Source organism: Perissodus microlepis, chromosome 10 (assembly GCF_051167445.1).
Source record: "Perissodus microlepis isolate ML-2025 ecotype Zambia chromosome 10, ASM5116744v1, whole genome shotgun sequence".
Classification (NCBI taxonomy): Eukaryota; Metazoa; Chordata; class Actinopteri; order Cichliformes; family Cichlidae; genus Perissodus; species Perissodus microlepis.
This window is the reverse complement of record NC_140470.1, coordinates 699478-725310: the sequence shown is the minus strand read 5'-3', so window position 1 is coordinate 725310 and position 25833 is coordinate 699478. Positions and strand designations below refer to the sequence as shown.

The 25833-nt window shown below is 39.8% G+C and overlaps 1 protein-coding gene across 9 annotated transcripts in view; it reads left to right on the top strand.

Moving 5' to 3' along the window:
- Positions 1 to 25833, top strand: part of LOC146378545 (disks large homolog 2) — a 149986-nt gene that overhangs the window by 40905 nt on the left and 83248 nt on the right. For 4 of the 9 annotated variants that reach the window (XM_084941359.1, XM_084941354.1, XM_084941363.1 and 1 more), the window contains one exon: positions 2554 to 2622. The exons of 3 other annotated variants lie outside the window; for them this stretch is intronic. In XM_084941359.1, coding sequence (XP_084797485.1) covers positions 2554 to 2622 — 69 coding nt within the window. Of the gene's footprint in view, positions 1 to 2553; positions 2623 to 8554; positions 9146 to 25833 lie in introns of those variants that run through there. 2 more of the 9 variants (XM_084941355.1, XM_084941361.1) reach the window with 2 other exon arrangements.

Here is a 25833-nt window from a genome sequence, read left to right as displayed (position 1 = left end):
ATCTTGTTCTTACCGTTCAGCTGACTCCTCAGGACTTGCCTGACCCTCTGCAGGTACTTGATGGTTGCAGCTTTCCTAGCGGCCTCTTCATGGTTCCCATTTGCCCGTGGGATCCCCAGGTACTTGAAGCTAACCTCTATGTCTGCAATGCTGCCTTCTGGTAGCTCGATCCCTTCAGTTCTGACTACCTTCCCTCTCTTTGTTACCATCCGACTACACTTCTCCAGTCCGAACATTATTCCAATGTCGTTGCTGTATATCCTGGTGGTGTGGATCAGTGAATCGATGTCTCGTTCACTCTTGGCTTGTCGTCATCCACGTAGAGGAGGTGGCTTCCAGTTGCTCCATTTCGTAGCCAGTCTTATGAGGGGGTTCAGGTCTCTGCAGAACAGCAGTGGGCCAGTGATTCTCATTATAGGAACAGTTGTGTTGTCCTAAAAAAAACCCAAACCCAAATTGTGAGTGTGAACAAAAATTGCTTTACTGTCACATTTCTATCCTTAAGATACTCAATCATGGCCACAAACACTACTGAAAGAAAAATATTGTCATGGCTGTGTTGAGGCAGGCAGGGAGAGAGGACCCAAAATGCAGGACTCACGAACGCAGAGACAAAAGGAGAACTTAAGCCGCTTTATTGCTGTGCACAAATTGAACTAAATTGAACCGAGAATACAAAACTAAACTAGCAAGCAGGCAGGCAAACTGAACATACAGGGGTGGTATGAGTACGACGCGACAACGAGCAGGGGAAGACGCAGACACTAAATACAGGAGGTGAACAGAGCTAAGAGGAAACAGCTGGAAGACACGGCTGACGTTGATTACACTGACAAGACAGGGAGAGCACAAAGCTGAACGTACTGACATAAGGCACAGACCTACAAAGTAAAACAGGAAGTACACGACAGACACAGAGATCCAGACAAGACACAGAACTTAACAGACGCAGACTCGTGAGCAGACAAAATAACACCATGGACAGACAGAAGGAACACAGAAAAGTGGGAGCACAGAATTAACACTGGGAAACCAAATAATAGAACCTGAAAACAAGAACTCAGGAAGTACTGCCAAACTAGGAAGCTAGAAATACTAGGACAGAAACCAAAACAAACAGTCATACTCATAATAACAGAAACCAAAAACACTGGGTTATCGACCCAGGACCGTGACAAATATATTCCCACAGAAAACTGCTGCTCTAAGCCTATTTTTAAGTAGAAGCCAGAATTACAGTTAAATCACCTGCTGAGTTAATCTTATCTGCCTATCTGGCTCTTTCAACACAAAGGCAAAGGAACATGTGAGAAAGAAGCAAAATGTAAATACAAGAAAGAATCTTATTTAAATCAAATCAGGGAACAAAACTGAAATACTTCACAGAAAACCAAGACCATAACTCATGGGATCATGTGTGCAGTCCTGATGCAAAGCATTGCACATTCCTCTTTGGACATTTTAGGAATGAGAATGAGAAATGATTTATTTATTCCATATTAGACAAATTCTTTTGCTGAAGTAGGTGAAACAATGACGAAATAGTAATATATATACATATATTCTGTTCCCTTATTCATAAGAGTCCACCACAGCATGCAGCTCTGCATGTCTGATATGTGCTGAATCATGAACAATAATAATAATAATGTTTTTTTCATGTTAATGGAAGAATTATGTGAATTATGTTTTTTCACTTCCTGAACTTTCTACATATATTCTACATTACAGTGATGTGTTTGATTTTATTTCTCAGCTGCATGTTCATTTGGTAACATTTGTATACAAAAAAGCAGGTAATATATCATCGAAAAACTTTATGTTAAAAATGTCACTCATTGTAATCATAGTTGAATCAGCTCTGTTCGTAGCAGCATTTTGTTTTTCCTACTTTTGTTTTGGCAGATTTGTTGGTAGTTATTACGTCCAGTAATAACCACAGAGGGCGGCCACATTAGCTATAATAATAGCTGAATGAGTATAGTATAGATTGACTCAGTTAATTGGTTTGAATTCTGATGGTGCCCTAATCCTCCTCTAGTTTATGCAGTGTTCTGTCAAATTAGTATCTTGTGAGCAAGATCCATCATCTGTTTTTGTCTTAATATTACATAAATAATACTACATAATAGCAATTGATAGCTAAATAATACTTAACTTAACGAATAAACAAAAATTATGTAATAAAAAATAACTAAATGATTCTACATGAAAAGTTAAAGGTATTGCTGTTAGAAACAGGATGAGATAAAGAGGTTTTATTTCTAGGCTTAGACTATTTGAGCTTCTAATTGGAGACAGTCTGACCAGCGTATGATCACTTCATCTACTTATCGTTGTCAGTTCTTGCATAACTCTTACAACTGCATCCTGTTACTGTTGTGCAGTTAACAGCTAGTCAACACTTCAAAAACCTCTATATTATATTATTATTTCATAATATACATACACAGTGTTCTTTGTTGCATGTGTATATTTCAGCTAGGCATTTCTAAGAACAACACCAGTCATTATCAGAGCTGAGTGGCTTATGCACCTGTTTGTTGTTCCCAGCAGAGGGAGCACAGCAGCTCAGAGCCCAGTGGGAGAGAGCAAGCAGAGTGCAGTGCAAACACCCCTGAGGTGAGTTTCTGTATGTTTGCAGTGTAGCAGTAGTGTATGGCTTGCAGTAGATTAGTGGGATCTTGTGTACATCACAACAAGTGCCTTGTGCCTCTGCTAGCAGCATCCATTTTAGTTGATTTAGTTCTGCGTTCAAACTTGTACACTCATCAACAGTCATAGCATGGCAGAACACTGCAGCCCAGCACAGCACTTGGTTCCTTAAGAAGCAGCTGGAGGAATCTGGTGCTGCATAATCCCAGTAACAGTAAGCTCGAAATGTAAACAAGATTAGTGCTTGGCACCAGAATAACAACTGCTGTGGTAATAATATGTTAGTGGTACAAACTGGGCTGGAACGACGTTAGCCAAGCTTTTTGTTAGGGTCTCAGAGCAGGGACTGGCCTGTCTGAAGATGACAGTGTTAGTTTGCTAAGTAGTACTAACTGAACATGATTAAGAACCTGAGAGTTTATTTGTTTGAATGGAAATTAAATATTTCCTGTGCAAATTAGGCTCTCTGACATGATCATAGTATGACAGAGTATGATCAGAGTCTGATTTAAGAAACTAAATGTCTGTAAAATGTCCAGTTTTAAATCAATGGGACAGCAATACTGTTCACTCCATGTTTGTCTGTATCGATCCGTAGTCTTGTACTCATAACATAAATCTTAGTTAATTTCATTCTCCTTTATTCATTGTAAATTAAAATGGAGCCAAGTAGAAGTTGTCTATAGCCATCGAGACTACAGTCATGAAACCCATTTCTGCATTTCAGAAGAAAATGTTTTGTGTTAATTTGTATAGGACATGCAAAGTGTACAGTGATTCTTCAGTAAATCCGTCATGCAAATAGCTTGCACTGTCAGTGTTGTTGCATACAACGAGTGGCAGCTCTAACAAGGGAGGTTAAAGCATTCCTGCTCTGTAATGCAATAAGTCAAAGCTACCTGAGCCACATCGCCTGAAAAGATTAGCTCTGTCATTCTGGCAAAGACAGTTTGTGCTTGCAAATGTCTTCAGTAAGAGCAAGAAGCGACTGGGACTGGAGGGGTGCTGCTTCAAACACTAATGAAGGCAGTAATCAAGGTCAAAATCTGCAACACGCCTCTTCTGCAGCATGACTCCAGCAAACAGGTACCATGACAGTTGATGTGGAGGAAATGAGCAGTTCAGGTTCTTATAAGTGGGAGATGGATCACATGGGAAGGGTTAAAGGTTTGTGTTGTAGTGCTAGACTGACTAGAACGGACTAGAACTACACTTTCTTCTGCACAGTTATATAGTACGATAGATGCTGAGTTAGTAATGATGTACGTGTAACCATGGGAGCTTACCACCATCGTAACCAGCACAAAAGATTCGAATACAAACAACAAAAGAAAATACACAGAAATTTGGAGTTTATGAAAAATTAACTGATGAAAATAACTTTGATGTGTGAGTTTGTCTGTGTTTTGTCAGCAGCGTGAGCATGTCTCATTGTGCTCTAATTGTTGCCTAGACTGAACACTTGCATGCTCCAACACAGCATGCTGCTTCTTTGGATTATAGCTTAATGCCGTTGCTGCTGCCTGTTGGAGGATACTGATGTGATAACAACACATCCTTTAAGTCCTGAAGGTTGTGAGGTGGGACCTCCATGAATCGAATTTATTTGTGCAGCAAATACAACAGATGTTTGATTAGACTGTTTTATATAACCAGTTATGGTCCTCAAACCATTCCTGACCCTTTTTAGCAGTTTGAGCTACAGTAGCTTGTCTGTTGGATCAGGTCAGATGGACCAGCCTTCGGTCACCACGTGAATCAGTGAGACTTGGCCTCTCATGACCCTGTCACTAATTCCTCACTGTTCCTTCCTTAGAACACTAAATAGATGCATCCATCAGTATGAATGTGTGTAAATGGTAGTTAGGAATTATTTAAAAGCATACAAAAAAGTGCTTGTGTGACTGACTGTGAATGGGTGAATGTGGCATGTTGTATAAAGCACTTTGAGTGCTCCAGACTTGTAGAAAAGTGCTATATATAAGATAATATATAATATATAAGCAGAGGCGTCACACAATACACAGAATGTTAACCTGAGAGCGGACTACAGCAACCTCCTAAAGGAAGAGCCATGACGTGATCCTCGCCTAGTGGCTGAAGAACCTCATGGCACTCTATGATCACCTGGCAGCACAAATAAATGGCTAAGAAAAGGCAGATTAATCAAGATCATGAAGGATCCCCACAACAGTACAGTGAATGAGAACAACAGCGATCAGAGAGTTCTAGTTTCAGAGAGATGAGCAGCTGCTGGCTAACAATCCAGACACAGCGGTGGTTGCAAGGATCTGATGACCGCCGTCGTGATAATGTGGCAATCCCAGCAGTCAGGATGTTACAACCTGCCTCAAAAGCCACAACATAAAAGTGGAGACTGACACAAGAGTTATAAGAAGCATAGGTTATATTTTTAATTACAGCATAACTAAATGCTCTTAAATGACTTAAGTGGACATGTTAAAGCAAACATAGATGCCCCTACATGAGGATCACAAGTTGCTGCACTGAACACAGAAAAGTAATATGTGACCAACAAAAAGAGGATACAGCAGCCACAAACCAAAAGGAATACCACAACGCAAACCACAAGTAGCAACCAATATTTCCAACTAAGTGATCTGTTTGTGTAGTCACAAAGTGAATTATCAAGTAGTCCTAGATGTTGTGGATTATGTAGCTAGCTGCTGGAACGTAATATTTTCACAAGATAACATGAGATTAAAAGAGCGGGTCTACATGCAATGATGCTAGCGCTAGCCATGTTAGCATGCTACCTCCAACAGATAGTCAGACTGAGTCCACAGGTGATTACTCAGAGTCAGTTTTTTACATATCCATGTTAGAAAGAGCGTGAATAGCAAGGCTAAATGCCTTTTTAGAGTGTGTGCTTGTACAAAGGGCAGTGCAAAGTTTTCAGCGTAAACAGCAGTGTTGTTCAATTCAAACAGTTAGCTACGTCTTCCCCTCCGTGAATCGCTAACCAATCAGTGAGCTCCTTATATTGCAGCGGACTGCATTACTTTTTCTCCAAGGACCAAAAAACAAAGCAAAACAAAACACGGAAATGGGCACAGGTAATCTGATAGTTTACAGCTAATTCTGTAGCTAATCCCAAAGATAATGCATTTGCTAATATGATCGCTAATCCATGAACTGACAGGAAAGGTAAATGCAGTGAGTAAACGGTTTTGAAAATGAGGAGTGGAATCAATTTTAAATGTCAGAAATAAATCTTGATTTTTGAATCTATTTATTTCTCTTTTTAAAGTTGCATTTTAAAAAAGATTGAATGAATGATTTCAAAATGTTTTTTGGTTTTTATAAAGAGTTTAATTTTTTGTGAAAATATAAGCTTCTTTAGTTAATGTTTTTATTCATTTATTTTATTATTCATATTATTGTCCGTGTAGATACTGTGCTGGAGTGGACAGGGGGTGAAGGGCAGATTGGCAAAAGACAGGAGAAAAAAGTGGAGGAACAGAAGAAGAAAAAGGACAGAAAAAAGAGAGAAAAGAATGGGCGTTTGGGGAATAACAAGAGGAGAGGCGTTTGTACCTATGCTTGCTGGTCCCAACCCTCGATAGTCACGTTTTGGGGGGTTACGAAGGATAATCTTTACGTTTATCCTTCGTACTCCATATTCCAATGATTGTTTTACTCTGTGTTGTTGTTGCTGTTGTCCTTGTCCTGGATATGTCTTCCATAGCTGCTATTTTGTTTTCTCAATAATAAAAAACAAACAAACAAACAAACAAACAAAAAAGGAAGGAGAAAAAAGCTAATTATTCACTGGTTGTTTAAGAAAAAGGCATTGTTGCTTTCTCCTTAAACATTTCTCTCTGGGACTTTTCCCACTGACTATTTTTTTTTAGAGATTTTTGGGAGGGAGGTTTAGAAAGACTCACCACACACCCAATGCTGCATTAGAGTCACATTAGAATTTCTTGACATTCTGACTGAAAGAGTAATAAAAATTCTATCATCTCATTTCACAAGCAACTCCCTAACGTTAACTAATACGAGTTTGTATGAATATATGAGGACATAGAGAGAAAAGATGAAAACCAACTGTGCAAATCAAAAACATGACAACAGCATTGTTGTCATGTTTGACTTTTGGCCACAGAAAAAGAAGGCTGCAAAGCTTAGATGCATGAAAAAGAAACACAAATTTCTTTTTCATGCATTTATAGAATCTTAGGCACTTTTTTCTGATAAGTTCTGTACCGAGTTCTTCTTCATATAACTGGATGTTTCATTAAGTAATTGCAGTTGAAAATTGTCAGAGGTTAGTTCCCCAGACCTCATCCACCTGGGAGTGTTTAAATAAAGGACTTAATACATAGCTCAACAATAGTTGATAAAGTATCGTATAAAGTATGTTCCAGTCACTTTGTAATTGAGAATAAGAGTGCACATCTGCAGACAAATAGTTAAATCTGTGATTCTGGGTTGTATTAAAATGTGCCACTGACAATGCTTGGTGCCTGCATCCACTGCAGTATTGCACTGAGCACATATTTGGATCAGTTTTCAAACTCTATCAAAGATGAAAAGTCAAAAGTTGATTTTTTTTTTTTTTTTAATTTGCTATGTTTTGATTAGTGGTGGCGGATGTGTTTAGTGGTGATGCTTGGTGTTCACTCTCTCTGAGCATCACTTCCTGTTCCTGTTCTAACACAGTGGTGCTTTTGTGTCACTTTTCTGCGTAGCAGTTTAATTAAAAACTTATAGATAACTTCTTATTTCATAGTGTAATCTTCCCATGCTTCATCTAAAGCACACTCTCTGTGTATTCACTCGCTAATTTATTGTTACAGTATTCGCTCACTGTGTCTTTAGGGTTTCACTAGCTTAGCTTAGCTCATAGCTGACTCGCTAGCAGCATGGCCTCTTCACCTGTCCCTCCTGCACTTTCCTGCTCATTGTGTCAGATTTTTAGTTACTCCTCGGCCTCTTTTAGCAGTAATGATACTTGTAAAAAATGCAGCCTATTTTCAGGTCTGGAGGCCAGGATCACTGAATTGGAGACTCGACTTCACACCTTTGGAATAACCCATAGCTAACCAGGCCCCTGTAGCCAGTGTAGCCAAAGGTAGCATAGGCCCTGCTAACAGGATAGCTGACAGTGAGGTGGAAGCATAGTCAAAAGTTACAGTAATTTTAAAAAATGTCGGAAAACCCTGTCAGTGACGAGTTAGGGTTTAAAGGGCCTTGGTACACCACCAACCTTTTTATGTATCTGAGACATGTGAAGCTAGAGACCTCAGCAACCAAAGTCAGTTGTCTTCCCGTGTCCTTCAACGCACATATTAAACAAATATGTAAGACTGCTTTCTTCCATTTGTGCAACATCTCTAAAGTTAGAAATATCCTGTCTCAGAGTGACGCTGAAAAACTAGTTCATGCATTTATTACTTCCAGGCTGGACGACTGTAATTCATTATTATCAGGAAGTCCTAAAAACTCCCTGAAAAGCCTTCAGCTAATCCAAAATGCTGCAGCAAGAGTCCTGTCAGGGACTAGAAAGAGAGAGCAGATTTCTCCTGTTTTGGCTTCCTGTTAAATCCAGAATTCAAAATCCTCACATACAAGGTCTTAAATAATCAGGCCCCATCTTATCTTAATGACCTTGTAGTACCATATCACCCTATTAGAGCATTCGCTCTCCCCCTTGAGGCGACTGATGCTGATGTTGAATTGAATTGATTATAGCGGAGATGCTGACAGATTTTTCATTTGTTTTACCTAAAGCCACGTGGGAAACATTTTAAACATGTAATTCCTAACATTAGAGATCCTTAAAGTTCTTTTGCTTAGAAACTAGTGAGTGGAAGGGTGAGTGCTGTGCTGCCACTGGATGCAGATTAAATTGAAGCCAGTGTGTTACTGAGTTCCAGCAGTCTGCCTCAGCAGACAGCCAATGAAAAAGAGAGCAAGGGGAACCTTTACCATTACCAGAGCTGACGCTCCTGTCCTTCCTGCCCTTGCTTTCTCTCACCGTATAGCACTGTTCTGTCGTGCAGCCTAGAGACGAGCAGAGAATGGACTCAAACGAGGAGGCAGAGGGTGAATGAGAGGGAGAGAATCTGAGGAAGAATTTGGGGTTGGTGTGTGGAGCTACTGTTTTGTGTGCGTGTTAGAGGATGACGTGCGCTGTGCTCTGAGATGGCGTAAAGAATTCTGATTGCCTTCAGCGGTGTGGAGGAGGCATCTCAATCCTTGAGAGGGGCCCACATGCAGTAATGTCTGTCCGCTGTGGTTTCTCTCCTTTGCAAAGGAGAGCGTGTGCATGTTTTCTTCCTCTTTCCTCCCCCTCTCGTTCTCTGGTAATCCTTACCTCCTCGGTTCTTCATACTGGCATCTTTTTCCGTCTTCCCACATTTTTCCTTCAGGGATGAGATAAGTGGTGATGAATCTGACAATATATTGAGAGCTCCTTTTTTGTCTGATGAACATGGATTGTCTTTGCATTGTCACAACCAAGGTAAGAGACATGATTCACTGGACTTGAGAAAAATTGAGAGAGAGACAGAGACTCAGAGAGCGAATAGTCACTGTACGGGAATGAGGGATGAGGTAAAGCAGGGGAAAAACGCTGTTCGTGTGTTGGTTGTTTCTGGATGTTTTCATGAATATAGATGTTTGCTGTCCCTCCCTCCTGGTTGTCTTCATTCCCATGTCACTCTAAAGTAAAAAGTTTTATAAATTAATTTTCATTGCTGCTGCTGGACATTTCTGTTTACCTGTTCTGGTTCACGTCTTTCAGTCAGCAACACTATAAAAAGCTCAGATATGGCAACAGAAGCTGTTTTGAACTTGTGGCTCTGCTGCAGCCCAGTGCTCACACAACGTGAGTAATGCCAACACTGCAAGAAAAAGGTTGTTTCATTGAAACGCAGAAGTCTTTGTGCACACCTGGAACATTTTATTTTAGAAAATGTTTGAGTTACTGTGCAAACGATCATTGCATCACTCAAGAGAGCAGTTCTTCAGTCCCTGTGACCACCATATTGTTATCGTGTTTATTAGATTTCCTTTCTAAGTTATTGTTTCTTTGGTATACATAATCCTTACCTCTTTCCTGTTTATGATTCAAAATTAATTTAAAGTATCTCATCATGACACTTGTAACATCACAAAGCACCGTGAATGAAGAATATCAGACAGGGATCATCGGTGGTTGAGGATAGGACCACAATGGATAACTTTAGATGCTGCAGTGACTCCACGCGGCTCATAACGTTAAAAACATTTTAATAAATGGTCTGCCATCACTATGTCAGTTTTTAAAGAAGTTTCATTTTTGTTCATGTTGGATAATCTTTCTTTACATTTGGGTATTAAGAATATATTTAATTACCAGAAAAAGTATTTCTACTGGCATTAGTTCCAAGTTTGTAACATCTGGTTGCAGCGTTGGCCCCTGTTTTAATAGTCACGAGTCAAAGTGAAACTCTCTTTGAATATCACCTTTATTTTCGTCTAATCTAAAACTGTATGATCTTTATGGACATAGGACAGTGTAGAGAAGACAGAAGCTGGGAGAGGGTGCACAGTAAATGGCCGGTGCGTCATCATACAAAGATGCAGTGTGGTACCAGGCAGGGGTGCCTTTTATCCCCTTAATCTTTTTCAATGATAATTGACCCACTAACTATAGCAACAAGAACAGCAAGGGTTGGGTCAAAGGGAAGCTTTAGAACCCAAAATATGATTGTATGCTGACGATAAGCTTGTGTATATTTCTGACCCAGTGTCCAGCATTCAAGACCTTTTAATTTGACTGTTTGTCTTGTATTACAGTCAATTTCCATAAAACTGAATTAATGAAATTAGGGATTAAGATCCCAGATGGGCAGCCTCTTCTAAAATTTTAGAGATTCTCTTTTTCTCTTGGTGTAAGAATTAATTTGGTGAAGATGTTTTTAATAATTTGAGTTAGAGGAAGTGTGTTACAAAAATCATGGGATTGTCACTTTGCCCAGTATTATTACTGCTCTCCTAACATCAGAACAGTCCTATGCTGGATAAGAAGCAATACTACTACCATGTTGGGGAACCTGAACAGGGTCTGAGCTGACATCACTGCCTGTTGTTTACTTGTGGCAAGAAGGCTAATCCTACACAAATGGAAGGACTTCTCACCTCCATCATGTGGACAGTGGACATCTTGTTCTTTTAACAACTGCAAAAGAGGCGCTGCTTTACTAAACGATCAGTCAAACTGTTTTTGGAAACCTGGAAGCTTTGGTTTGTGTCAAATATGGAAGCAAAAGATACTAAGGTGCTTTTTTTTTTCTTTGTGTGTCTAGCCAGCTTTTTGGTGAAAAGATGCAGGGTTGATATGGTTATTGAATATGGAGCTGCCAGGGATAAAATTCATGAATGTTGTGAAGGAGGATACAAGGGATGGGGTGACATGGAGGCAGATCATCCACTGTGACAACCACTGGGGTGAGCAGCTGAAAGAAGCAGTTAGTGGTAGCGTCTCATCTTATATCTTGTTAAATTCTGTAAAGTGGTTGCAGTTTCATATCCCTGATGTTTGACAGCACGGTGGTGCGGTGATTAGCACTGTTACCTCACTACTAGAAGGTCCTGAGTTTGATTCCAACACCTGGCCAGGATCTTTGTGTGTGGAGTTTGCATGTTCTCCCCGTGTTTGGTTGGGTTCTCTGCGCGTACTCTGGCTTCCTCCTACAGTCCAAAGGGGGGTTAGGTTCCTTGGTGTTCCCCCGGATAAGCTAGAGGAGGTGGCTGGGGAGAGGGAGGTCTGGGCTTCTCTGCTTAGGCTGCCGCCCCCGCGACCCGGCCCCGGATAAAGCGGAAGAAGATGGATCGATCGATCATTGCTCGGTAATTTGTCTTTGACCAATAAGACCAGACTCGGTCACCTGGTTAAAGTGGCTGTTCAGATCTCAGGAAGGTCTCAGGTCCAGCTTGTGAACTTTGGTGCTGAGTAAGGAAACCTCTGTCATGTTATGTTCAGACCATCCTGTCTTTAGAGATTTTCTGGTCGTCAGCATGAAGTGCCTGCAGTGATGACCAAGAGAGATAGAGTGTGTATTATACCTGCTGCTATTATCATGCGCAATAACACTTTGTTGATGCTACTGATGAAACTTGGGCTGTTTTTTTTGTATGTGTTGCTCGATGTGTGGACATACTGCAAATCAACTTCTCATTGGGGACAACAGAGTCACTATTGACCATTGAACATACATATATATATATCAAGTTAAAGTGGGGGTTACTGTCTACTTTACAGGTAATATAAAAACTTCAGAAAGGATTTGTGCTCTCAGTTGACAAAGGATCAAAACAAAATCCACCAGTTTAGACTTGAGAGAAAGAATTGCTGATGCTCAAAGTTATAACAATGTTTTCGAGTGTCCAGAAATGAAATGAGAAGTATTACAACACTGATACTTCACATGCATCTGATTCTCCAAAAGTCATTGCAAAACCTTTGTGGATACAATGCTGTGTGAGATACTTGTCTAGATATACAAGATATCCAAACACAAACACATTAAGGATCCCTTAGAGCATCGTTGACTAATGCCTGGACCAGTGGTGCACTGGTCAACCAAAACAGCATCACTAGATAATCAAAGTGCCTGCATCTGCCGTGGGAAGAGGATGGTTGAATGATTCCCGTAGTGAGAGAGTCTCCAATGCAGGTCTCCACTGGTTCTGTCTGGGTAGGAGAGGTGACCCTACCTGAGGCTAAGCAAGAAGTTAACACACAGAAAAACTGTTGTACAGGACTACAAGCTGCGCCACAGCAATATAAATGCATTTGAAATGAATTGAATTGAACTGAATGGATTACATTATGTCTGAACACTGATAGGGCACAGGCTATCAGTATGCCAGAGGGATAATACATGAGTGCTGTCAGAGGGTAACACTGATGGTGGCTAATGATTGAATAATTATGACCATGTGACAAATTTGGACTTTACATGGATCACCTAGTTTCTGAGCAAAATCAACGCTGCGTTTGCTGTTTTGGGAATTTCGTCTTTTTTGTTTTTTCAATTTAGCATTTTTTGTGACTCATGGTTATTGAATATATTACCTCTCAGCTGTGTTAATATTGTATGCAGTACTGTGGAATAGACCTGAAGGAGTGTAAAACAACCTGAAACATGCAGTATATAAGGTTTAACTCGAGCGTATGCACTGCCAAAACTATTAAATTTGAAACATATGTGCTTTCTGTGTAATGCACAGTTGCTGCAAAGAGATCTGAAGTACTATAAGCTACGTCTGCTGTTCTGTTGTAATGCTTTTGGGCATGATGAATATAGTTTTGTAATTCGACATGAGAGGAAAATAGAGGGGAGGGGAAAAATAAACAGATCCCTGCATGAACCTGTTTGATATGCTGTCATTTTTGCTGGGTTTTGTTTTTTTTCATATAAATTTTTGACCACATAAGAATAATACAGTGTATATATACTAAGTGTACCACTTTTAAATTGCTTAAAAGATAAGTAGTCTTTGGGGATGAAAAGTAATTTTCCTGTCAGTGTGTATTAAGAATGGTAGCTCAGAAGCCTACATTGTAAAACTGTTAATTGCATGCTAAATTAACTTATCCTGATTAACCCGTCAAAATCTTAAACATATTGTGCATGCATTTATTAAATGGGTTTATTTATTATATAGTTAACTTGGGGGAAATTGGGATAAAAAGGCAAAAAATGACAACTTCTAGAACTGATGAGTCATTTTGATCCCTTTAGATACATATAGATATGCGCATAGATATACACAGTGATGGGAACAGCAGCGTTAAAAGTAACGACATTACTAACACTGTTACTTTTTTCAGTAACCAGTAATCTAACTAATTACTGTTGCTGTCATTACAACGCCGTTGCTGTTGCTAACAAGAAAAAGTGGTGCGGACGTGTTGAGGCTGTCTTCAGCTTACCGGGAGGTAGGGGGGCGCAACAATCGCACAAGTGCTGCTGATTGAGGAAGAATAAAGTAGTCATGGTAAACCAATCACATGATCAATTTAAGATTACATGGAACCAAGATGCTATGTCAACCCAAGACAAGGGTGAAGTTTTAGGAGTGATGATGCCAAGAGAGAGCGAAAGAAAGAGTGAGAGAGAGTTTTGAGTTAGTGTGTAGTGTATTGTGAAGTGAGTGTGTAGTGTATGGATAGTGCTGTTAAGTGTGTCAGAACAATGAGGCGACTGCTGAAGGTCACAGCTGCTGCCAAAAAGCCACCAAACAGTGTAAACGCTGTCTGCAGGTGGAAACAGGAGCAGTGACACACCTGCTGCTGTCAGGCCTGCAGGTATCAGGCTGTGATGTGCTTTTGTTCTTATAGTGGACAGAAATTATTTTTGGGAGGGGCACAAATAGATTGTGTGGCATCTTATTTGATGCAGAACAGCTGATTGTTCTGTAAATAGTTTCAATGGTTATAAAATAACAGCTTGGCTGCATTTTAGGTAAATAGCTGCATATAACTTTGTTGTTTGTAAAACTTGTGCATAGGTTTTTAAAACTTACAATTTATATTTGCATTTCAAGTTAAGAGAATAATTTTTAAACATGTTTGTGGTTGTTACAGTAAAAATATAACTTTTTCTACTCGGATTTTAGATTTTTTTTGTCTGGTTTCAGATCAGCTGTGCTCATACAGTATGTCAAATGAAAAAATAACTGTAAATTCAGACGTGTGAGGTTGTGCTGAAAAGAACGGTACCAAACAAAACAAGGCAGGATAAATCATTTTTAAAGGTGAAATGACAAGTAGTCAAAAACGGCCTCGACCACAGAGGGTTGAACATTGTTTTTAAGTAACACAATAGTTACTTTTCCTAGAATTTAGTTACTTTTATAATAACTCTGTTACTAACTCAGAGATACTTTTTTTTTTACTATTACTAATTACTTTTTCAAAGTAACTTGCCCAACACTGGGTATACAGTATACACGTACAATCCAAATTCCAAAGAAGTTGGGACGTTGTGTAAAACATAAATAAAAACCGAATACAATCTTTTTCAACGTATATTCAAATGAATACACCACAAACACAAGACATCTAATGTTCAAACTGATAAATTTTGTTGTTGTTTTGCAAATCTTCACTCATTTTGAATTTGATGTCTGCAACACGTTCCAAGAAAGCTGGGACAGAGACAGCAAAAGACTGGGAAAGTTGAGGAATGTTCAAAACACACCTGTTTTCAACATTTTGCAGGTGAACAGGTTAATTGTAAACAGGTGTTTGTCATGATTCGGTATAAAGGTACTATCCCTAAAAGGCTCAGGTGTTCACAAGGATGGGATGACCACTTTGTGAACAACTGCGTGGGCAAATAGTCCAGCAGTTTAAGAACAATGTTTCTCAACGTACAATTGCAAGGAATCCAGGGGTTTCATCATCTACTGTCCATAATATCATCAAAAGACTCGCTGCATAAAAGCGGGAAGGCCGAATACCAACACTGGATGCCCATGACCTTCGATACCTCAGGCAGCACTGCATTTTAAAACAACATCATTCTGTAAAGGATATTACCGCGTGGGCTCAGGAGTACTTCAGAAAACCATCAAAATTCTGTACATCAATAAATCATGTTCATTTTATTCTAATGATCTCTCCTTATTGAACTATAGTTGGCCGAAACACAGGCAGAGGGAAGGGGGAAGGCATGTCAGGAAGCAGTGAAAGAGAAGAAAAGGTGTGGAGATGAATGTAGGCGCACTAAATGTCAGATTATGATTGGTGAAGGAACTGTTGGCTGATATGCTGGAAAGAAGGAAGGCAAGTGTATTATGTGTAAACCCAAGTAGAAGGGAAGCAAGGCCAGGCGTATTGGAGGTGGATTCAAACCATTGTATTATGGCATAGATAGGAACATAAATTTTAGGAGTCATTTCTTGGAGGAATATTGATGTCTAGGGGATGTTTAATGCTGTCGGTGAGTATGTCCCACATGTTGGATGTCAGGAGATAAAGAGAAATTTTGGAGTAAGTTGGAGAGAATGTCCCCAAGGGAGAGAGTGTGATTGGCGCACACTTTGATGGACAGGAAGGAAACAGAGGTGAGGTTATGGATCAAGTGATAAGTATGGTGTTAAGAAGAGAAATGGACAGATGTTTGTAAAGTTTGCCGATAAGATGGAAATGGCTGTAGTGACCATGTGCTTAAAGAACACCTTCAACAGTTGTGCCTTGAACCAACTGTTGTTGTGATTTGGTGCTATATAGATCAAATTGAATTGAACACTTATATGAACTTGACTGACATCCCATTCTTAATCTGTAATACAATGTCAGCCCACCCTTTGCAGCCATACAACACGTTCTCATCCCAAAGTGTAACAAATTACGCCATGTGACACATTGTCGATATGTTATGCTTTCGGCCTCCCAACACATCTCTATGTTACGCATTCAGAAATGTCAGGAAACATGAGAACTGTTTGGAATGAATCTACATTTCGTTTTACTGTCACATCATGAATCACTTTTGAAAACACTATCTAACACTGTTAAGGTTGTGGTTAAGGTTAGGGGTGAGGTTATGGTTGGGGTTAGGATTAATGTTAGGGTTAGGGCTGGAATACACGGTTGGAACGCGTGTTACCGCCGGGAGCGTCATTCTGTTGGATTCCATCCACAATCCGGCGCGTATCATAGGGACGCGGAAGGGTACCTTTTGCGTTCCTATTGGACGCCTCGGGATGTGATAAATCGTTGGTATGTTACGTGTCGGAAATGAGAATGGTCTGAGCCGTAAGATCTTCAACTCTTTTGGGAAGGCTTTCCATAAGGTTTAGGAATATATTCATGGGAATATTTGACCATTTCCAGTAGCGTATTCATGAGGTCAGACACTGACATTGGACGAGAAGGCTTGGCTCTCAGTCTCCGCTCTGAATCATCCCAAAGGTGTTCTGTTGGTTTAAATTGAGGACTCCATGGAGGTCAGTCAAGTTCATACCAAACTCGCTCATCTATGTCTTTATGGACCTTACTTTCTGCACTGCTGTGTAGTTATCTTGAAACATGGAAGAGGCCATCCCCAAACTGTTTCCACAAAGCTGGGGCTTGAACGCAGCTGCTTGGCCATGGAAAGCTATTCCATGAAGCTCTGTATACATTGTTCTTGAACTCATTTGAAGGCCAGGTGAAGTTTGGAAGTCTGTAGCGATTGAGTCTGCAGAAAGTTGGTGACGCCTTCATCCAATATGGAGTCAGCTCACACTGAAAAAGAAAGTTTGATCTTATGAGTGATTTTATGTGGCTTACCACTTGGGTTAGATGCTATTATTCCAAATTGCTTTCAATTTGGAATATTTAGTAGCAAGGAAATTTCACAACTGGACTTACTGGATTTACTGAACTCCTGAGAGCGACCCATTTGTTCACAAATGTTTCTGGAAGCAATCAGCATGCCTATGGTGCTTGATGTTATACACCTGTGGCCATGGAAGTGATTGGAAGCCCAGAATTCAGTGATTTGGAAGGTTGAATGGACACTTTTGGCCATAAAGTGTATATATTTATATTGAATTTTCAGTCTGTTGATTTGCTTCATCTCTTACATTGTAATCTGAGAAGCTCATCTTGAAATTTCAATACTTGATGAATTGAATGAAATTGCGTCACGTGGCCATGGAACTGCTTGCGAGTCAGGTGTTTGATTCATTGTCTTCTGACCTACCAGCAGGTAAAGCAGGTCATCTACTAATTGGAAGGTTGGTGGCTAAAATCCTTTTAATCTTTTGCTCAGATTCTAAAGAATACAGTGAATTGGCAGCACAATTAGGAGAGATTCTCAGGCCCCTCTTCTGTGGAACCAGCTTCCAGTTTGGATTCGGGAGACAGAAACTATCTCTACTTTTAAGATTAGGCTTAAAACTTTCCTTTTTGCTAAAGCATATAGTTAGGGCTGGACCAGGTGACCCTGAACCCTCCCTTAGTTATGCTGCAATAGACGTAGGCTGCCGGGGGATTCCCATGATGCATTGAGTTTTTCCTTTCCAGTCACCTTTCTCACTCACTATGTATTAATAGACCTCTCTGCATTGAATCATATCTGTTATTAACCTCTGTCTCTCTTCCACAGCATGTCTTTTATCCTGTCTTCCTTCTCTCACCCCAACCGGTCGCAGCAGATGGCCGCCCCTCCCTGAGCCTGGTTCTGCCGGAGGTTTCTTCCTGTTAAAAGGGAGTTTTTCCTTCCCACTGTCGCCAAAGTGCTTGCTCATAGGGGGTCATATGATTGTTGGGTTTTTCTCTGTATCTATGAAGCGCCTTGAGGCGACTTTTGTTGTGATTTGGCGCTATATAAATAAAATTGAATTGAATTGAATTGAATTCACTGGCTCAAATCCAGAAGTTTGGCCTGGAGCTGAGGTTACAGGATAATTACCTCCTGACTGAATTTCGGATCAGTTTCATTGTAGCTCATTCAGCCACATGTTTCTTCTGTACTTCATGGAAGCCACTGTTTGTCTCATTCCAGGGGCGATTTTAGCCCCCCCCCCCCAAAATGAATCAAAGCACCCCCAAAGATTTCTTACTTTTTTTTGACAATATTTGCTGTTTGTGTGACACACCGCTAAAAATATAAAAAGCATACAGTACTTCGTTGAGACGTAACATTTTAACCCCCCCCCCCCTCCCAAAATGGTTTGTTCCAGCTCCCCTCTCCCCTGCTCTGGCTCTAGCGCTGTTGCTGCCAGAGCGATGGTGGCTGAAACGCAGAGGAGCGGAGGTGTAAGTGCCTGGCTTAAAACAGGACATATTAGCTGCATTTAACCTTCAGTTACTCTTTATATAGTTGGTAGGAGTCAGGCCATGTTTCTTTTTAGCTGAAAAACATTACACCAGGTAACCTGCAGGGTTGAAAAAGTGTTTTCCGACGATGTTTGCTACTCTACAATCCGTCCTGCTCTGTAGTAAAATCAGCGACATTTGACCGTCCTGTTGCTCCCATTGAAATGTATACAGCCTATTTAAAACCTAAAACTTAAAATTATCCGTAGCCTACTGTTGTTGCCACTGTCCTGTTTTAAATCAATACTAACTAGCTAACTGACCGAATGCCCATTAACCTTATAACTCCTGTTGTGTGTGTGTGTGTTTTGGGGCCACCCTGGGGCGCACACATGTCAGTGCGCCCCAGGGTGGCTGTGGCTACAATGTAGCTGCCATCACCAGTGTGTGAATGTGTGTGTGAATGGGTGGATGACTGGATGTGTAAAGCGCTTTGGGGTCCTTAGGGACTAGTAAAGCGCTATATAAATACAGGCCATTTACCATTTTTTTGTACAGACAGCCAGGTTCATAATGGATATAAGGAAGTTTTTTTTTTTTAAAAAAAGGAGCCACATTCAGGTAAAAGTGTAAAATCAAATGATCCGTCAATCAAGAATAATGTTGGATCAGTGTTTCAATGTTTATATCTTTTATTAGATGTTCATGTGGTTTGGTTATTTGCCTTTTGGTTGAAAGTAGACTGAGAGAGGACTTTTTGTTAGTGATCTTAATAGAATTTTTTCATATTAATGTAATTTATCATCTAATTGAATACAATCTATTTGTGTATGATTGTCAGTGCAAAGAGGGAGAGAGGAAAGAGGGGAACGTGAGGAGAAAGTACAAGGTCAGGAAGAACCAGGTAAGGAAACAGACAGGGAACAGTGACAGGCACAACAGAAACTGTTAAACTGACAAAGAGAACAAACCTGATTTTACTCACACAATCAGGAAGTTGTGTCCCCCCTATATTAAAGCTGCTATACAGAATCTGCTAAACAAACTGGGTTGAAACATTTTTGACCCTCTTTAACAACATTCCAACATAACATTATCATTGATTGGGCAGATTAAAATTAATTATATATTTTTATGTGGTTCAGCCAGTAATAGGTAGGCCAACATTTGGACCGTCCAGTTGTCTGTATGACTGCCAGTGCCAAAGTGCCAAACGGTGCCCTGGTGGAGTGAGGAGCTGTAAAGAGAAGCAGATGCTCTGTTTATATTGTAAATATGTTTTAAGCTAGCTTGTTTCAAAGATTCTGTACAGCAGCTTTATATGTTTTCCAAAAGCACATATACACTTATCAGTGTTTCTTAAACTTTTTACAGTGTGCACCTGATAAAAATGTCAAGCTGTCCTAAGGACCACTATGAAAGCATGAAACCCATAAATCTTACAACACAAAATTAGTCTTATTAAATTAGTAAAATTAGTGTCTGCAGTAAAGATTTTTATTTGTAATAATTTATTCTGTTTTGGGAGTGTTTTTTATGTATCTGTATTATATTATACATACACATTAAAAGTGAATCTCTGTCCAAAAAATGCACTCAGTTTACTTTTTACTATGAGCATCATTCATTATTCTCCCCAGTAATTATGGTTAGGATATGTATTTTTTTATTCCAATCCATTCTTCTTTTGCAGCATTTAAATAACCTTTATCAGATTTGATGGTTTTGTTACAGACTTTAAAAAAGTGTTTTGCTTTTCTTTCACAAATGTGGGGGTTAAATTGTGTAAAATGTACAAAACAGTGATGTCATGTTTTGAGACGAGGACCCAGGGACAGAGAGACTTGATGAATTTAAGAATCATATGATTTATCTTGCCTGGCGGGGCAGCTCTCTGGGTGCTCAGCACCCCCAAAGCTCTAATCCTAGAATCGCCCCTGTCTCATTCTTCTCCCTCAGCTCAACATCTCACTCTAAGGAAGAAATAAATAAATATGTAATGGCTGCAGATCTGATTGGTTGTCAGTTCACTTAAACAGCTGAATCGATAGACAGTTCCTATGGTAACAGGGAGGCTGGCGCCAAAAATATATGCAACATGCAGACTGGTGCATCTCCCACATACTTCATTGTTGCCTTAAAGCAGTAGGCATGCCGCTGGTATAAAGATTGTAACTCTGAATTGAAAGCTAAGAATGAAAAAACAAATTTTTTTCTCCATAAATCATAAACTGTTGAACTTCCTTTTTTTGGTTTATGTTTATCATTTATAGACTTTCCCTTTGATGTAAGGACTTCACCCAGTAAAGTTATCAAGTTCTCATACATCTGTTGAAAATCTCATTATGACTTCTACCTTTGTTGTTTGTTGTTCTTGTACTTGTGTTTACATTTAATAAGCCTACTTATTGGTGAACTCAAGTTTGAATCTAATAGAGTGTTATGGCGAGCTAAGTCTGTTGTTTCAACATGAAACAGTGATATTAGCGTTGGATGCAGCAGAGTAAAGCACGCTGCCACTGGAACCCTGCAGATGTGACAAGTTATGCTTATTTGTCTGGCAATCCGACGGACGAGGCTTGGGTTTGGTGGTTGCCAGTACAACTCTACTTGTCTGACTGTACTGAGCCAAGTATAAAGATTGGTGAAGGGGGGATCATGATGTGGGATTTATTTTCAAGATTTTGGCTCAGCCGCTTCGTTCCAGTGAAAGGAACTCCTGATGCATAACCAAGCCATTTGGGACAATTTCATTATTTGGGCATGGCACCTTCCAAAATGTTCCACCATGTCCACGCACCAGTTCACAAACCAAGGCCCTTAAAGATATGGATGTGCGAGTTTGGTGTGGAACAAATTGACTGGCCTGCACAAAGTACTGACCTCACACCTGTAGAACACCTTAAGGATAAAAAGAGTGGAGACTGCAGCATGATCTCACCCAATGTCAGTGCTTGAACTCACAAATGCACTTCTGGAACAAAGGCCAAAAATTCCCACAAACACATTCCTAAATCTTGTGGAAAGACTTTAAAATGTCTGGGTCATAAGTTCATATGCACATGAAGGCTGACAAGCAAATACGTTTAGCAAAATAGTTTATTTTAATTTACTTACTGCAGTTTAATAACTTAATCTGCAGGTTTTTTTATTGTCCGAGAAAGAGAAATCGAGTCTCTTTGGGCTTGAACATTACAGTTCACTGTGCGACCAAACGCAACAGGTGCATCTGAAAGCTTTTTAACGTCTTTCCCTTTTTTCCTCACAGAACTCTGGATGTCTGCTGTCAGGCAGTTTTGTACTCTTACAAAAGTTATGTCCCCAATTTCTTACTTGTAATATTCTGAATTGTTATTGAACAGACATATGCTGCCTTAGTAATTTAATTATAGAAATAACACATTACATGAGCTGACCTGTACTACTTCTGTAATTGAATTATGTGTCTGTGTTGCATGTAACCTGTTCCTCAACACTGGCAGGTAGCACAGGTGGCAGGTGTAACCTGTCATGGCTTTTTCAGCTTGTTAAAACTCTACATTTTTCTTCTTACTTACATATACACAAACTAACATTTGCAACACTTATTAAATCTTTGCTGTGTGATTTCTGCTTACGTTGGGGAGAATCTGTTCAATTCATTCGTGGCCAGTTTCTTTCAGTCTAAAAGTTACGACTCGAGTAAAGTAAGCACAGAGAACACACACGTTACTTACATTACTGCGTTATACAGCATGTCAAAGACTCTTCGTATCACATTCCCACATCTTTCTGTACCCACAGTATTAGTCCCATCCTGTGTCTCTTTAGTTTTCCATTAAGTGTGCAAATCACTCAGCCAGCAGACCTTCTGTTTGCATTTTCACTCACCAACTCTTCCCCTTCAGTCCCGCCTGCTTGCTCGTGAGCTTCGATGGAGCTTTACATCAAGTGAAAACTGTTCTACTTTTTCTTTTGTATTTTAAATTTACCAAAACAAAATGAGACAATCAGATTTATTTCTTCAAATCAGTGATGCTGCTACTTATGTTCCATCTGACATTGTTATTTTAAAGATAACACTCAGCTTCCTTTATGTTCCTACAGCACTCCCATGGTTTTTGCATGCTACTGTGGTCTGAGATCATGACTAAGTGTGTGTGTGTGTGTGTGTGTGTGTGTGTGTATGTGTGTGTGTGTGTGTGTGTGTGTGTTTGATAGAGGTAGTGATGTAGGGATGACGCCCACTTTGAGGGAGGCTAACTGGTGTTTCAGTTACACAGGTCTTGTTATATACGTCTTTTGTGACGGGTGCATGTTAGTGTCCAGTAACCTGATAATGTAGTAGTACAAATTTAAGGTGACCTTGAGGGTTTTTAAAGGTGGCTTTGGATAAAAATAACAATAATTATTATTATTATTTGCAAGTCACGTTTTCTTTTCAACACTGTTCATGTGCTGATGCTCTTTGACTGACCACAGTCATGCCTAACAGCACAAATCTGTCTTGTAATCACTGCCACCTTCAGCCTTGGCTAACGCAACCTGCTAACCAGGCTCAGTGTAAGCTTTGATCACTCACTCAGTGCTGCAAGACCTCAGTGAAATTAGAAGACTAGAAGCAAAATATGAAAAATCTGTAGTTTTACAACAGATGTATCATGATTTTACTCTCATTTTAATCATAAACACTGGCATTTATCCAAAACCTTCAACAGTTAACAGCAGTTTTCACAACACAGCTTGTTTTTAGGGAAAATGTCACTGAGGAGAAAATCACTAACACCCTTTTCATTTTACAACTATGAGTACACACATTTGAAAGACAAGTATCAAACATGACTGGCTATTGTAAGCCATTAACGTCTGCCACGTATGTTGAATGTAAGAAAGAACATTTGCATGAAACTTTGCAGATTTTATATTAAAAAAGTGACATAGAAGCCATTTTGATAGTGAGCTTGTTGCGCAATATAAGCTTAATATATTGTTTAATACATTACGTTATACCACCAACTACCATAGAAGGTCTTTAAACCCATCAGCACGACCTGCTCCTGGTTACAGGATGAGCACTGTCACAACCCTACACAATGATGCTGGTGTGAATGTCTCTGACCAAACAATCAGAAACAGAATTCATGAGAGTGGCCTGCAGGGCCACTAGTGGGCTCTAGTGGGCTCTGTACTCACTATTTGGCACAGTTCAGTCGAACTAGGATTTGCCATAGAATACCAGAATTGGCAGGTCCACCACTGGCACCTGTGCTGAGCACATGTGACAGTCAATGTGTATCTGTCTATCTGATGCTACGAATGCTGTTCTATGTATGTGGCAAGAGAGCGCAGGCTGGTCTCTCTATATCATTCACTCACTGATTGTTTTTATATTAGTGTGTGCTCAAACAAGGGACTTTTTTCATATTTATATGAATATGAAAAGTCTTCATATTTTAACTAGCCCATGCTCGAACATTTTTGTGATGTACACAATATTGCTAACAATATTTGCTCATCTGCCTTCACACGCATATGAACTTCAGTGACATCCCTTAATCATACTTAATCCATAGAGTTGAATATGATCTTAGTCCACACTTTGCTGCTACTACAGCTTCAACTGTGCTGGGAAGGCTTTGTTCACTTTTAAAATTCTGAATAATTTAGCGCCCAGCTATCTTTCCGAACTCCTCCACTTGTACAATCCCAATAGAGCACTTAATTCGTCCAATCAGATGCTCCTAGCACAACCTAGGAGGTGACCGGGCCTTTGCAAGCGTAGCACCCAGACTCTAGAATAACCTCGCCGCTTCATATTCGTGCCGCCGAGTCTATCCAGTCTTTGAAATCACGTCTTAAAATCTATCTTTTTACTTTGGCTTTTGATTCTTACGAGTTGGCTGTTATCTGGCTTGTTGTGTTGTCACCTATTGATTCCTGTCCTGTTTTTATTGTTTTGTTTTAATTGTCTCATGCTTTTACTGACTGTGAAGCACTATGGTCAACACTGTTGTTTTTAATATGTGCTGTATAAATAAATTTTGATTTGATTTGATTTGAAAGTGTGTTTATAGGAATTTTTGACCATTTGTTTAAAAGTTCATTTGTGAGGCACTGAACAGAAAGGCCAGGCTCACAGTCTCCACTCGAATTCATCCCAAAGGTGTAATACCAGGATGAGGTGAGGACTCGTGTGCAGTAATGTTGGAACAACAAGGTGCTCAAATCCTCAGATTTTCCTCACAATTGTCCAAATGTCTTGTCTACACGGCCAAAGAGCTCTAGTTTTGTCTCATCGGACCAAAGGACGTGCTTCCAGTATGCATAATCTTTTTCTAGGTTGCTGTTAGCAAACTTCAGTCTGGCTTGAAGGTGTCTCTTCTGCAGAAGTGGTGCTTATTTTGCTCTCCAACCTTGCAGTCCATTCCTGTGCAGGGTTGCTGGCGGGTGTTCTGTGGTCTTTAGACATATTGCATACTAGTTTTCTTTCCAAAGTCTTTGAAATCTTTCAAAGCTCTTTCTCTGCACTGTTGTTTTGTACTATGTGCCTCTCTTTTCTTGATGATAATTTTCACTCCAGTTCTTGACTATAGGAAACACCACAGTATCTTTGCATAGCCATTTCCTGCTTTTTGAGCATCAGCAATTGTTTTTCTCAAGTCTAAACTAATTTCATTTGCTATTGGGATAATGCTTTCAAGTGACAGTTGAAACCCTTGCTTAAGTTTTTAAACTTTGTGTAAACTAGAATATAACCCTTAGTTTTACTTTGAGCATTACAAAGTTAAAGCACGTCATTGCAAAGCAGTGATTTATGTTATGGCTCAATACAGAGACCAGCTAATAATACTGAATCAGGTCATTAAAAAATAGTAATCTGTTATTGTGTTCAGATACATGTAAAGTTTCTTTCTGAAGAAAACAAGTGAAAATCTATTGCTCTAGTCAGTAACCTTAAACTAATAACTGGTCCCTGTGTGTCTGCAAACACCTTCAAAGGCAGTGATGGCATTTAAATGTTGTTTTGTGAATTAAATGAATCAGCATCATCTAGCTTAGTTCTGTGATATGGTTTTAACTACGATCAGCGAGACCTGGATCGTGTTTGTAGAGGGAAAGGCCCAAACGCAGACTCACAGGCAGGTGGATATTAATAACCAACAATGCATTTATTAAGGCTGATGTCCATGGTACAGAACTAAGATGAAAACAGAATGTGAAAGGCAACAGGGAAACCTTTATAACCAAAACCTAGACTGGGAACGAACACTAGGCACTGGGGACACCGGCCTCAAATGTCATCAGTCCATTCAGTGGGCGTTATAAGCAGAAATCAGTCCCATAGACATGGGCCAGCAGGGGCCATCTCCACCTGCTAGATTGTTCAGAAGGTTGTTATCATCCATCCAGATGGAGGATCACTAACA